The sequence below is a fragment of the Lemur catta genome, chromosome 13, assembly GCF_020740605.2.
Source record: "Lemur catta isolate mLemCat1 chromosome 13, mLemCat1.pri, whole genome shotgun sequence".
In the NCBI taxonomy this organism is placed as follows: Eukaryota; Metazoa; Chordata; class Mammalia; order Primates; family Lemuridae; genus Lemur; species Lemur catta.
Window position 1 is genome coordinate 63145703 of NC_059140.1, and position 15570 is coordinate 63161272.

General features: G+C 38.9%; 1 protein-coding gene across 1 annotated transcript; it reads right to left on the bottom strand.

The window, feature by feature from the left end:
* Positions 1-590: 590 nt before the first annotated feature.
* On the bottom strand, positions 591-15559 carry ALG11 (ALG11 alpha-1,2-mannosyltransferase). Its single transcript, XM_045567296.1, has 4 exons — positions 15408-15559; positions 11073-11303; positions 6614-7542; positions 591-2757 (listed from the first exon to the last, which is right to left on the bottom strand). Exons 1-4 carry the CDS (start codon positions 15449-15451, stop codon positions 2486-2488), a joined length of 1476 nt encoding a protein of 491 aa, XP_045423252.1. The 5' UTR covers positions 15452-15559; the 3' UTR covers positions 591-2485.
* Between the last annotated feature and the right edge of the window lie 11 nt (positions 15560-15570).

Sequence of the window (15570 nt, forward strand, 5' to 3'; positions counted from 1 at the left end):
AAAAAGAAAAAGAAAAGAAAAAAAAAAAAACAGTTACCTGGGCGTGGCACCTGCAGTCCCAGCTGAAAGGAGCGGCCTTGCAAAAATAACAGGAAAATACCTAATCCCACAGTTTCCCCAGTAATAGTTAAAGATCAATCCTATGAGTTCTCTCACTAACAGGCACCCTGCAGGAGTTCTGTTTTGCACAACTTCTGAAAACAGTGATATCTTAGTGGAACAGTCCTCCAGAAGTTCTCCAGACTCTAGCTGACATACCACTTTGACACTTTTCAGTTTTATCAGTCTTCCAGAAAAAATAAAAATGCATGTAACACCATATTAGGAACATTGAAAGTGAACATATACGCAAATTGTATTTTTCAATGATATGTTTGTGATACGAAAATCATTTAGAAAAAGCTTTAAAAAGTTTTATGGAACTCCTAGGTCGGGGATGGTAGCTCATGCCTGTAATCCTAGCACTCAGGGAGGCCAAGGTGGGAGGATCGCTTGAGCTCAGGAGTTCAGGACCAGCCTGAGCGAGACCTCGTCTCTACAAAATATAAAAATAGAAAAAATAGAAAAAATTAGCTGAATGTGGTGGCAAGTGCCTGTAGTCCCAGCTACTCGTGTGGCTGAGGCAGGAGGAATTCCAGAATACTTTTTTCTTTCACTACATCCTCTACTTTTGCTCTGTCCATTTCAATTTAGCTTTGGTCCCATAATTTGCATAGACTAGGAGGTTGAGTGGGCAACACTATGAATCTTACTTCAAAGACTAGGTATGAAATGAGAAAAAGCACTGGGCTATATATTCAGGTTATAATCCTGATTCTTTCTTCAAACAGCTTTGTGACACTGAAGCAGTCTACTACATTCTTTAAATCATTCTTGTCTGTAAAGTTGAAAATAAGAGAAAACTGGACTAGAGATTTTGCAGGGTTCCTTTCACTCCAATTTCTACCAGTCTTTCTTTTCTAAATGGAGTCATCTCAAACACAAAGCTATGCTGGTGTGTCAGAACATCCTGCGACTGACTGTTTTGTTTTTTGATCTGATGACACAAGATGGCCTGCAGATGAACCAACAACATAAGGAGCAGATAATGAAGCTGGCCCGACTGACGAATGGTTGAGAGGAGGCTGCAACACAAAGATAAATCACACTGTATGTAGGGTTTCCATTCACTGAACTAGAAGGAAATGCTATGTTTGCAGAAAATGCAAAAGTCATAGGTCTTTACAGCCATTATCTGCACACACATGCATATTCACTTTAATATGTCAGTTATTCAGGATAGAAATCAAATTAAATTTATACCAATTCCTAGCTATTGACTTAGTAACCAAGAATCTACATAAACTTGTAATAATGCATTGATAAAGATAGCATTACATAAAACGTTTACTATATATTGTTACCTTTAATTAAAGTAACTTTTATAATTTTCAAAGTAGTTTCACACACTTTCCACCTCAGTATCACAACTGTAAAAGGTAGTGAGGATAGGTATTTAATATTAACATCTCCAGATTATAAACGAAGACTCTGAACTCAGAAAGATTAAGGGGCAGCTTTGGTGTCAAAAGGTCAGAAGTTTGTAAAAGATGAAGCTGAAGGTAGGCTCAGGAATGCTAACTGCTTGTCCAGTGCTCTTTTCAAAATGCATTTTGCACATGGGTCTCTGTCAGAAAAACGACTTGGGGTTCTCTTGAAAGACTTTAAGGCTGACTTCCAGCCTCTGAGATGTGGAGCTGTTAAGGGATAATGAGAGATCCACACAAATGGGCTGATAGTCCTGAACAAAAAACAATTTGCACAAATGCCTAGCTATGGAAAGAACTGCTGGCAGTACTTTGGCCTCTACATACTTACACGCAATGATAAAACATCAGTCTCATCTCTTGACTATATGCTTTGGGAACATGATTAAATAAGCCTGTTTACAGTTTCTTTAAAGAAAATCATAGGCATATTAAAAAGTATCACCCACAATATTGTTTAGAATTTAAATGTACCATAATTTTTCTGTGTTCCAAAAATGTCAGAACAATTCTAAAATACCAGTTATCAGTCATCCATTTTCTTTTCAACATTTCCTTTCTTTCTTTCTTTTTTAGCACAAGTAGACGCTGACAGAAAATTTCCTTCTAAAAGGAAATTTTCTTTCCTGTTTCCTAAAGTGATTTGAAAAATGGGATTTAAATAATATGGATTATAGCAAATTTCATGATTAATTTTTTTCTTTCAGATTCACATTTTTCAGAATTTAAGACGAAATACTAATCTAACATTTTTACATTTAAGCTATATAAGATTACCTTTTCCATTTAGGTAATTTTGCCTTTTTTCATTGAAATAAATATCTTGCCTATATACATAATGCTAAGAATATAGCACAGGCTGACTTTATTACAATAGGGAATGAATTTAGAAAAATATTTGCATATGAAGGTGTTTAACCATTTTATATAAAATACCTTTAATTTGTACGTATATGGCATTATTTAAATAACTTTTCCACAGATGATAGGAATGTCACTTCAAACTCCTGATCAGAGAATCTGCTTACAGATGCACGAGCATTTTTTCTGATTTGGAGTCTCTTTTCTGCAGACATAGACAGAATATGAGCCATAGTCTCAGCATAGCCATCTTCAGTCTCAGCCAGAAATCCAGTTATGTCTCCTTCGTGAGGTACAACAATGTCAAGCTTCGGGCCCCCTGAATTGTGTGCGAGGATGACTGTCCCAGCTGCCATACACTCCACAACTCCTGAGAAAGAAAAAAAATCATGTAGTCTTTTAAGTTTTTGAGTGTGTTCACAAGAACAAGGGTGAGCAGAAACCTTCAAATTTTAAGAGATTCATAAAAATTTAATTCAATGTCTGTATGTCTATAAATTTGCTCATTTAACTTCCATAGTGCAAAATAAAAAAATTTTTAAGTTTAGTTTTCAAGTCTTCACCATATTGCTGCTTCATTCTTAATTAAAACAGACAAGTAGGTGGAGGAATAGCCTATAACAAATAGATCTCTCATAGATTAATTAAACAAAGTAGAAGACTAGAGAAAGCAAGGTGGCAGAATATTAACAGGTATTAGATAAAAGGAGTAAAAAGATAACAAAAGCAAAATTTTAAGAGTTCAGATTATATTATTAGCAAAAAAAAAGAAAATATGCAAAGCACCTTAGTGAAGCACACTATTGCTGGTGCTTATGTTACTGCCTGGATTTCTGGCACATTTGAGACTACTGCATGCCCAATAGTAGTGTTGAACTGAATGGAAGTTGTGGTTACTTTCTGCCAAATGACTCAGGTGAGGCTATAAATTCCTCTAGCCAGCCTTTCTTAGCCATAGTCCTAGAATTAAGCCCTTCAGAGAATGATTTAAGTGACTGCTTTCCCAATTTTCTGAAAGATGGTACAGAGCTGATATCATCCTAGACCCCACAGAGGGAAGTTAAGTCATTCCAACTGTTTATTTAACCGTGGCAAAATCCCTGCAGAACACAACTGAGCAGCTCAGACTATACTCTGCTTGAGGATGCAGAGCATCCCCTGGTCCTTTCTCAGAGACCGTATAGTCAACTTTACTCCTCCTCTCTACCGGCCCCTCCCACCAGCACTGAAGCACTAGTGAGCCACACGCCCCTCCTCAGGTGCTGCAGCGGCCTCCCCAGCCATTGTATCTCCCTGCCCCTCTTTTCAGTGTGGTTTGCACTCACCAGCTCCACTTGCCTGCCTCTTAATGCTCAACTTTTGACTTTTTGCTCACAGTCTTTTGCTTCCACTTCTCCCTTGAGACTGCTCTTGAGCAGGTCACCAATGACTGCCTTACCTCTCCCAACATCTGGGCGGCACGGGAATCGGTGCCCTTTCCCTTCTTCCCGAAGCACTCTCTTCCTTGGTTTCCAGGACATGATGCTTGGCCAGCTTTCCCCCTTCCTCTATTTCTTCTCCTGCCCACTTCTCAACTGTTCCTGTTCCCTGCATTTTGTACTACGAGCCTCTTCCCCTCTGCACACATCCCCCAGACAATCTTATCCATACCCACGGGGGCTTCAGTAACTACCTGCACAAGGACACCGCCTCGATCTGTATTACCAGACAGATCCCTTCCTCCACTTCAGAATCCTCCATACCACTACCTCCTGGACACGCGCTCACAGGCCCCACAGACAATCCAACCGCTACAGATTCAAAATCTGGCTCACCAACTGTCTCTGCTTGTGTGTTCCCTCTCTGGGGGCTAGTCAACACCATTCACACAGCTGCACTGCCCAAAGACCCTAGGAGGTCATCTAGGCCTCCTCTTCCTCCCCCATTTAACACATTGGTTTAACCACCAAGTCCTGTTTGAGACTACCTTGGAATCTCTCGCAATAGCGTTCACCTGCCAAGTTCAGTCCGCCAGCACCTCCCCGCTGGGTTGTTGCGGCAGTCCCACTCCCGCCTTCCCAGTCTTGCTCTCTCTGTCCTCACCAATCCACTCCCCACGCTGTAGCCAGAGTGGACTTTAGGAAACAGCTTTTATTTTTTAATTCTTTTATCTTTTGAGACAGAGTCTTGCTCTGTCACCCTGGCTAAAGTGCAGTGGTGTCAGAATAGCTCACCGCAGCCTCAAACTCCTGGGCTCCTGCCTCAGCTTCCTGAGTAGCTGGGACTACAGATGTGCACCACCACACCTGGCTAATTTTTCTATTTTTTGTAGAGATGGGCTCTTGCTCTTGCTCAGGCTGGTCTCAAACTCCTGAGCTCAAGTGATCCTCCCACCTTGGACTACCAGAGTGCTGGGATTACAGGTGTGAGCCACTGTGGCCGGCCAGAAACAGCTTTTACTTAACGTCAAACAGCAATACTTAACGTCCTTCCAACCTTTCCCACTGGCCTAACCTGGCCCAGATCACCTCTCTGTAGTCTTGCCGTCTCTCCTTCAGGCTCTGGCCATGTTGCACTCAGTGCCCTGAATGTGCCTGCTGACACTCGTGTGCTCGCTCCTGTCACAGTGCTGTTGCCTCTGCTGGAAACTCTACCCTCTTGCCCAGCTACCTTCTCATTATTGTTCAAGTCCCAGCTTGAGTGTCACATCACTTCACTGAGCAATAATAGTTCCCTGCCCGCTAAGTCCATGGAATGTGTTTCTCTTCGGTGCTCTCACATCACCTGCACTCTCCTAGCACAGCACTTGGCATGCTGCACAGCCCGTGTAGCCTTCTCCAGGGCGGGACGCCTCTGACAGGCAGAACAGCTGCCTTCTCCATCACATCCCCAGCACCTGCTTGAGTGCCTGGCATACAGTGAATGCTCAGTGAGTATGTGTGGAGGGAAGCACAGGAGGTCAGAACCCATGCAGATGGTTGGATCAACAAGTTCCTGCTGAATGTCTGGGCCAACCATTCTGCCATTAACTAGGGATAAAAAATATAAAAGAGCCAGGGGCAGTGGCTCACACCTATCACCCCAGTACTTTGGGAGGCCAAAGCAGGAGAATCACTTGAGGCCAGGAGTTTAAAACCAGTCTGGGCAACATAGTGAGACCCATCTCTACAAAAAATAAAAAAAAAAATGAGCCGGGTGAGATGGCATGCACCTGTAGTCCTAGCTACTCAGGAGGCTGAGGCAGGAGGATCGCTTAAGCCCTGGAGTTTGAGATCACAGTGAGCTAGGACTGCACCACTGCACTCAGCCTAGGTGATAGAGCAAGACCCTGTCTCTTAAAAAAAAGAAATGTATAATAGAAATTGTTGTCTTAGTATAGGAAACTTCACTTTATGTTTTCCTATTTTCCCCTAACAACTAGCAGTGTGAGGCACAAAGTAAAAGAAATATATGCTGACCCAAATTAGACACAAAGCAGTACTTAATTTTATAACAAAATGTGTGCTCAACAGGAGGTCAGGATAGAGATAGCAATTTGTGCTAGAATAAACAAGAAAGGCTAACAGGCAAGGAGATTAAAGTTGAACACTTACGGGATTTGGCACAAAGAGAGAGGGGGCCGATCCAACAATGAGTAATAGAATCAATAAATGACCAAGAGAATTACTGTGAGAAGCCCATCTGAAGACAGCAGTTCTCAACTTCTAATGCACAACAGAATCACTTGAGCAGCTTTATCAAAGTACATCTACCTGGGTCCTGTGCTGCCATTCTGATTTGGCCAAACAGTAGGGACAGTGTACATCTGAAGGAATCTGTACCAGTACATAGATGGGGTTAGATGGGAGACAAGATGTGGCAGCTACGAGCACAGGTATCTAAGTTAGAATCTGGACTCTACCACTTACTTACTAAGTGACTGACCCTGTGCAAAAAGCTTTCTATACCTGAGTTTCCTTATCTATAAAAACGGGAACAATAATACCTATTAAATAGGGTTTTAGAGAGAATTAAATTAGATAATACTTGAAAAACCTCAACACAGTGACCAGCACACAGTAAGTGGTCAATAAGTATTAGGTGTTATTAACTACTGTTTTACAGGGTCTCAAATGAGGAAAGCATACTTGGTAGATCAAGGGAAGAGAATCAGGATTTGAGGCAGACTTCCAGAGTATTATTTTACCAAAAGAACCTAAAATGTACATGTCGTGGCATCAAAGAAGTTGTTTAAAGGCCAAACTCACCAATCCCAAAATGCTCATTCCACATGGTATGCAGACCAATTGTTGCTTCAGACAAGTAATTCTTTAATTCATTAAATGGAATGTTTATTTTAAATTCCACATCTTCTTGAACTCCTAAGTCCTCAGACAGCCTTCTTAGTTGGTTTACCCTAAGTTCATCTTCTTTGTTACGACAGCCTCCAATGAGGACAAGTTTAAGAGAAGGAGATGACTCAGCCACCTTATTCAGCAATTTAGCAAAGGCTCTGATCTGCAAAGGATGATTCTTTTCAGGCCTAAATTGGCCAACAGAAACCAGTAAATGTCCTGGGGTCACCTTCTTCTCATGTAAGGGAATGTCCAGAAATGTCTGTACATCACAAGGTGGATAAACAATATTAGTGCAATTCCCAGCCTTCCACAGTGACAGAATATGCTTCAGTGTCCAAGAAGAATTGACCATGACTACGTCACTGCAAGAACCAACAAGTCCATAAGCAAAAGCAAATAAATAGTAGTAGATGAGTTTTACTTTGCTGAGAAATGGATTCCTGGTAATGAAGGCTGCATTATTAAATCCAACATTTTGATTCTTAACTACAGAGAGCATGTCAGTGCTGATAGTGGGATAATGAACATAGCTTCCAACTCGGCAACCCCCTATGTACTTAAACAGAGGAAGTGTGAAAGCATATCCCATTGAATCGATGTAAATGTCAGGAACACACTGCATCAGAGCTTCCCAGCCAAGAAAAATGGATCCTAGACTTTGGCCCAGCAGTGTGAAGTGAGGATAGAGTGAATCTTCCACAAGGTAGCGTTTCTTTAAGAAAACAAACTGCACTGGGCGAGTTAATCTGATGTTAAATCTTCTGAAAGCACCTTCTAAGATCTGTTGACCACTGACGTTTATGTCGCCGGTATAAACAACATAAACTGCTTCAGGATACCTAAAACAGAATAAAATGGTTAGAAATGCTATTACCTTAGGTTAAAATCAAGCAAAAAGTTGTAGATAATTATTTTCTCACAGTCATAAAGAACCTTATTTTTATACTAAAAAACAAAATTTTTCCACTGTTTTTCTTTCATTAAGTTAGAACTACTGACCTCACCACCCTTTCCTGAGTCTCCCACTGCCCTATGACTAAAATGTTAGTCCTTCAAATGAGATCCTGTCTTCTAGTTCTTTGCTGTTTGCTCCACTGAGGGTTGCATATAGAGCAGGCATCAACAGAAATTGCTCATTTATGAATGGGACGTTTTCATTTTTAAAAAGCAATAAATTTTATGTTGACAATGTTCTCAGTATAAAAATGGTAATAAAATATTAATAAAATACTCATAAATGAGAGTTAAATTCACCAAATCTACCTTTAGATAGGATCATAATGCTCAAGCATTATTCAGTGTTTTTATCTGAGAAATGCAAAAAGGTTTTAAAAGCTAGATCTTTTGCCTGCATCACAATTTGATATAATTAGAATGGAAGTATCAAAAAGTATATTCTTTTGACTTTTAATACTTCGGCTTCCCCCTCTGTGTTTATACTTATTCTTCGAGTCATAAAACATTTATTAAGCATCTAGTACAAGATTCTGGGGGATACAGGGATGAGAGAGTCTTTATCCTCAAGGAGCTCAGTCCGGTGGAGAAAAGAGACATATAAACAAGTGACTGCAAAACTGTGGGATATGTATTGATAAAGGCAGCCACAGGACGAGAATCTAACTGCTCCTCCCTAGCCACTCTCCAAGTGACTCTTTATCGAGCAGCCACATGCTCCTTTTAAAATGTAAAAACAGACTTATCTCTGGTAGGTTAAAGATGGCCACAAATTCTTTGACACTTTTCCCAATGAGAGGTGGCATCTATGTTCCCTCCCATGGAATAACAGTGGGCTCTCTGGGACTGTTGTGACCAGTAGAATATGGCAAAAGTGTTATCATGCCAGTTTCTGAACCCAGGCCCTAGAGACTGGCAGCGCCTACTTCTTGTTTCTTGGAATGCTCACTCTAGGAGAAGACAGCTGTCATGTAAGGGCACCCGACCATCCCAAGACTGCCATGTTGTATGCAAGCCCACTAGTCACACGGAGAGGCTGCTTGATGAGAGAGTTGCCCCACAGCCCCTAGCTGTTCCAGTCATCCCAGTCCAGGAACCAGATATGTGAGTGAAGAAGCCTTCAGATGCTTCTAGCTCCAGCTGCCATCTGACTGCAATGGTATGATGGACTCCAAACAGGGCACCCCCAAAACTATGTCAGAGGACACAGTCAACCCCCAAACTATGAGAAATAATAAAGTCTTGTTTTAAGCCATTAAATTTTGGGGTGATTTGGATGTAGCAGCAGATAATCAGAGAATTCTCTCTCTGTTGACAATCTTCATATGGTTTTCCATAGCACTTAGAATAAAATCGAAACTCCATCCCCTGCTCACTCAAATCCTGTGTGATCTGGGCCCTGTCTCCCTCTGTAACCTCCCACTCCATGCTCTCTGCTGCTGACTAGGGTGCAGCCATACTGGCATTCCTTTCTTCTAACAAGCAAAGCTCCACCCGGCCTTAGGGAACTAGCTGTGGTTGTTGCTCCTGCTCTGAACAGTCTTTTCTTTTCTTCACTCTGTCTTTTTATAAGGCAGGCGGGTTAACATGTGGTTCAGAACTTGGGCTCTAATGCCTCAGTTTCCTCCTCTGTCAAATGAGGGTAGGAGTAATAACCACATAAGGTTTTTATGAGGACTGAGTGGGCTAACAGATATAACACACTTCAAACAATGCCTGACATATAACAAGTACTCAGTGAATGCAGCCATTTTTGTCACTTAGATTTCAGTTAAGTGTTGTTATCTCCTCAGAGATTTTCCCTACTCACTTAATCCAAAGTAGCAAGGCATTCTTATATTATCCTATTTTAACTTTTTATATAGCACTTCTATTTGATATTTTTCTTCTTTGCTTATTATTTTGTCTCTTTCAACTGAAATCTAAGGTCCAGGAAAGAAGGAATTGATCTATCTTGTTTATTACTTAATCTCAACTTCTACAACAGTGCCTGATACATAACAGGTCCCCAAAGTGAAAATTAATAGTGTACTATAGCATATGCCGAGTCAGGAAGGACCTGTAGGAATTAACTGGGGAGAAGAAGGTTATATTTCAGAATAAAAAGAACACTATATAGAAAGGAAAGGAATCGAGAGAGAGCACAATGCCTTAGGGAGTTGCTCCTACTTCACCATGCTGGAGCAGAGAATATGTGAAGGAACCTGGAGGGATAAGAAACCAAATGTGGCCAGAGTGAGCTGAAAAAGTATCTTCTATGTCATACTAATTATTTAGATTTTTTTTTTCTTGTAGGTACATTAGGAGTAATAGGGGTTGCTGGGGGCTATGTGTACAGATTATCATGATACTTTACCACTGCCCTCAAGAGTTAGATAATCTAGTTAGAGAGACAAAGCTAATGCACAGTTATAAGAAAAGAGCAGTAATGATTAGAGTAGGGAAGGCTTCAAGGAGCTGGTATTTAAAAGAATTCTTTGGAGTTTGGCAGTTACAGAAGATGGCACAGCAAATACAGTGGTGGTGGCTGAAGTTAGGATAGGCCAAGAAATAGAAATGTATAGCTGAGGGAAGTATGTGTGAAGGCTTTGGAACTGAATGAAGGGTGTGTGCCAGGTAGTAGGGTAATAACCATAGCAGGATAACAGATTTCCTCACGTGATTAAACAATAATGGAACCTATACTTTACTATGCTTTTTTCTTTCTAAAAGAAAATCATAAATACTTTGGGGATATAGGAGGTGGGGATGAGGAAGCCTAAAACATTAAATGATCTGTAACACCATATTCCTTCTAACATGGTAATTTAAGACTATACAACTGGTAATGACATCAAAATTAGAATCAGACAGATGCTTTTAGAGAGATTATTTCTGGTACCACCATGGACTAAAAGTATTCAGGTTTAAAGTGCTGTGCAATACTTGGTATACTTCTGTTTATTATTTAACCTCTTCTGCATATATTCTCCTAAGGTGACTAGTTATCCCCATTAAATTATGCCATAAAAAGGCAGATATTTTCTGTCCGTTTCTTTATCAACTAAAATTCAATAAGATCATATAAGGCAGGTGGGCATATGAAAGAAACAGTTTCTTTCTTTTCTTTCTTTCTTTTTTTTTTTTAAATAGAGACAGGGTCTTGCTTTGTTGCCCAGGCTGGAGTACAGTGGCGTGATTAGCTCACTGCAGTCTTGAATTCCTGGGCTCAATCGATCCTTCTGCCTCAGCCTCCCAAAATGCTGGGATTACAGGTGTGAGCCACCACACCTGGCAAGAAATATTTTTTTACTGAAGAACAGTTAAAGGATTTCCTGGATATCAATAAAGCACAGAGAAAGAGGAATTTCTCGCTAATAATTTTTTAAACAGTGGTAACAACAGAGCAAATTAACTAAGAAAGATGCATACCTACTTTTTCTGCAGGGCTCTTAAGGCACACCATAAAACTCTTTCTCCTCCTCCACCAGCATTGCAGTATGGATGAAAAAATGCAACCACCGTTTCATTTTTCCCATTTCTGCTAGTTGACACGGACTTTTTCTTTCTGTGTAGCAGCAGTCTGATCCCCCAAAGGACAATGACCAAACATATACATAAAGTTCCACATACAATTAGCCCAGGGAAGAATAATGAATAAAAAAACCTGAAATAAGAGGAGAAAGTTGAATATCAATATGATGACCATTTAAAAAAAAAAGACTACAAATTAAAGTCTACTTTGACATATCTACTTTATATATATGTATATATATATTTATGTAGCAAAGAGAGAACTGTAGTTTGCAAGTCTGCTAACAAAATACTCACATATTAATTTTTTTCGATTATGAAAATTCGAATGCTACCAAATATCCAATGTTGAAAGTGTAAGTCGCCTTTAATTCCAATCTTCATAGCATGCAATTTCATATACTTTAATGAGCAGTAGAAACCAACAGTGAGCCACCTAACTCTGTGTATACATTAAGGGATTAAAAACAAATCTATTAACCTAAACAAGGCATGATTAGGAATGGCATCCAACTCTCAAAATGACAATATGTAACCCAAAGAAATATTCCACTAGTTAAAAGTTTCACAAGATAGTAAATAATTTTTATTCTCTCATTTCACCTCAAGTAGGGTAAAAGAAATGGAACTTAGATTTCTCCAGTTCTATTCTCAGTTCTGCATTTGATCTGTTTATATGACTTAACACCACTACTTTCCCTTCTGTGCCTCTGAATGATCTGTGAAAAGCCACTTATGTTCTACTTAATGCACATTAGTAAACTCATTCACAAATTGACTGTTAGAAGGTTCTCTATTACTGTCAGGTTGACTGAAGCTCTGCAAAAGCGAGGACCCAGGCTTGCTCACTATTGTGTCCCCGGTGCCTAGCATAATGCCTTTCAGAGAAAGCATCCAATAAATATTTGACTGAACATACAATTTTATTACCTCTTCAGATGTCTCTTAAGATGTATATTAAATTTTCCAGGTATGTTTTTCTTTTAGGATTGGCTAATACAGTTGGTACTGAACAATATTTTTTGTATCCTGCCTACCCCTTATAAAAGATTTGAGGAACTTTAAGATATAAAAACAATATAATACTAAAACTTAAATAATACAAAGTCAGGACCAGGGAAAATAGAGTGAAAGATGGTGTGCATGCTGGGTCGAGGCTATAAGTTTGTACATAGTAGTAAACAGCAGATTGGGCTATGGGTTACTTGCTTAGTGACCAAAGCAAATAGGGGGATATATTGTGTAGTTACATAGTTTTTTCATAGTCCATAAGTAGAAAAAACATAATAAGTTCTTCAGAGAAATATTTTATTGGTATTTAGTTTTAAAATAAGTTTCTAATGTGAGATTTCCTACTGTGAACAAATCTATTACTTGAAGAGGTATTAGACTTGTTAAAATAATTTGACCTCAGGATACCTTTATACTTTTAAAAATTACTGAGGACCCAATGCAGCTTTTGTTTATATCCGGGTTTCTCAATCTCAACACTACTCACATTTCGGACTAGAAAATTCTTTGTTGTGGAAGGCTGTCCCACAACAACTAAATAGGATATTTAGTAGCATCTTTGGCTGTGACCCACTAGATGCCAGTAGCACCCTCTAAATGGTGACAATTAAAAATATCTCCAGACATTGCTAAACTCCAAATGTCCTGTGGAGGGCAAAATCACTCCTGGTTGGGAACCAGTGGTTTATATTGATTATATCTACCAATATTTAGCATATTAAAAATGAAAGCTGAAGAATTTTTTAAAAATTATGAATCATTAAAAGAACAATAAATCCATTATATGTTAATATATTTTTACATAAAAAACTGTATTTTCCAAACCAAAAAGAGAAATTTAGTAAGAAAGGTGTCAGTGTTTTACATTTTTGCAAATCTCTTTAACATCTGGCTTAACATTAAGGCAGATAATAGCTTTTTCTCTCTGCTTCTGAATTCAATCTGTAGTTACATGTTATTTGGGTTGAAGTATATGAAGAAAATTCAAACTCAGATATTTAGTGGAAAAAGGGAGTATATTTTAATATGTATTTATCTTATGTATATTTAACTTTTCAGATAGTTAAAGATATTCTTTTACACTATACCAAATTAGACAAGTTAGGCAATTTCTTAATGGTCAGCTGGAACACAGAATCTGAAAAACCTATCAACATCTTTTTCATATTGTTAATTAAAATCCAATGGTCTGTCTTGTACTTCGGATGGATCTTTTATCCATGATTTTGTAACATCATGACTTGATAAGCAGTCATTCGTTCAAGTAAAAATGGTGTCTCTTTAAAAAAAAGTGTCTAATTTAGCTTGCAACTTAGACAATCACATAACGTTTTCCTTGAGACAACCATCATACCTCATTCAGTATGGAGAAGTGCTTTATGTATACTCTCATTTTGTTATGAAGTATATTAAAAAGATATATGCTCAAGGGGCTCAGATTTAACACAATTAATAATTTTTACTGTTTCATCAAGGACATTCGCTTTAGTAAACATGGCTTTGGTAAGTGATAGTGGTGAAAAACACAATGAATATTAGCGCAGTTTGGTGTCAGCCTTTCATTCGTGGTACGGCAGTTTTATCCACTGTTACTTTCGCACTGATCAATACAGTAAAAAAAGCAAATGTTTCCTTAATATTATTATAAAGACATTTTTGACCTTGAGAATCCACTGAAAGGGTCTTAGGGACTTGCATGGGTCCACGGACCACACTTTTAGAACTACTGCCTTAAAAGATGAACAGAGTTTGAAAGAAGTGGTAAGATTTGTCATTTATTTAACATTTGGAATATATGAGTTCATAAAAGCAACACTATATGGGACAGTTTGTTTTCCCAGGACAAGCTTTCAAAAGCCCATTTTATTTAAAATGTAGCTGACCCATAGAATCTAAAGGTTTTTTATGACAATTCCATCAAATGATTTAGGTGGAAAAATCATGATAGGCTTTTCAAATTGAACTATTCCAGTCCTTGGAATATCGTTAGTTTCAAAGATACACTTAAAGGTTCTATAAATAAATTTATTAAACTACCCCACAGTATTTGCACATCAAAATTATCCATTTTAGAATATGCTTAAATATAACTAAAATATGTACTACTAAATAATGTTTACCCATGTTTGAACACAAGGTTTTAAAGAGACAGCTCTTATGAACAATGAGTCATTTGTTCAGCAAATTTATTTAGCCAGTATAATGTAAAGTACTGAGTCAGGAATATTTCCATTTGGCAGGAAGAACAAAAAGGCTCTGAGAATAGAGTTTCTCATTTAGAATGTCTTAAATAATGATCCTAGAACTTGAAGTAGAGGGGATACAAATGAAGAAGAAATACCTGAACTTCAGAGAGAATATGTACATACCTCTATTCAGGAAGCTATGGTGTTAATTATAAATTTTCAACCCGAACAAAAATATGTGGGTGTTAAAAGAACTAGGTAGGTAGAATACACGAGGCTTTCTGTTTTATTAGTTTAGGGCAAGGCATTTAAAATGCAGCAGTATTACAATAACAAAGGTGAAAAAAAGTATGGGAGTTTTTTCACCAAAATGTTAACAGAGACTATCTCCAGATGGTAGCATTCCTGGGGACTTTTCTTTTTGCTTATCTATTTCCTAACTTTTCTAGAAGAAACAGTATATTATCTATGTAACAAAAATAAAGGTAATAATATTTTATATAACTATTCTTACATTAGTAAGAATAAATCGATGGATGATAAAGCAGCAGAGAATTCAACATAAGCTTTATATTTAAGTGACGTGTTAACCACAGCAGTTTTGGTGAGTTAAAGTGGGGAAACTAAGAGATGACAAGGAAGGTCTGGTTTCTTCTTTAACGAAAAGAGAGACATGATTGGGAAATCTCTCGCGGTTCAATCGCAAAGGAAAATGAGGAATGGATATGAACAATTTATGACAGAGTAATTGGAGTGTGAAGAAGAGAAAGAAAAACTGAAGCAGGGAGGGAAACTCGACCCCTCAGCCAGCAGTGAGGCAGGTGAAGAAACGGCGGCACACTGAATCTTTAATACCTACTCTGCTCAAGCCTGTTTCGAGGACTCCCCCGGAAGGGAGACGAAGACTGTTCATTGGCTTGAGAAAATGCCTTAAATTCAGGACAAGGAAGGCCATTCTCCCTAAACTTTAGCTGCACTGCACGAGTAAGTGCCACCACAGAACAAAAAACGCCTCCAAGCCCGCACCACCGGCTCCTCACCTCAACAACTCGCACAAGCACCAGCCCCTTTCGGCGGCCGCCATCTTCCGCCGACCCCCGAACTCAGGAAACGCTTTATCGTTCCTCTTCTCTATTGGCTCCTGAGAAAGGGTGCGGCTCTTACTCCCGCCCTCGCTGGCCAACTTTGCGTTCCAATTGGTTT

Bases quoted from the DNA above. Each gene is read 5' to 3' on its own strand.
- ALG11 (XM_045567296.1), bottom strand. From the start codon at position 15,451: ATGGCGGCCGCCGAAAGGGGCTGGTGCTTGTGCGAGTTGTTGAG. The intron at 11,304-15,407 runs GTGAGGAGCCGG...CTCTTATTTCAG, and splicing joins TGCTTGTGCGAGTTGTTGAG to GTTTTTTTATTCATTATTCT. The intron at 7,543-11,072 runs GTAGGTATGCAT...ATTCTGTTTTAG, and splicing joins TTAAGAGCCCTGCAGAAAAA to GTATCCTGAAGCAGTTTATG.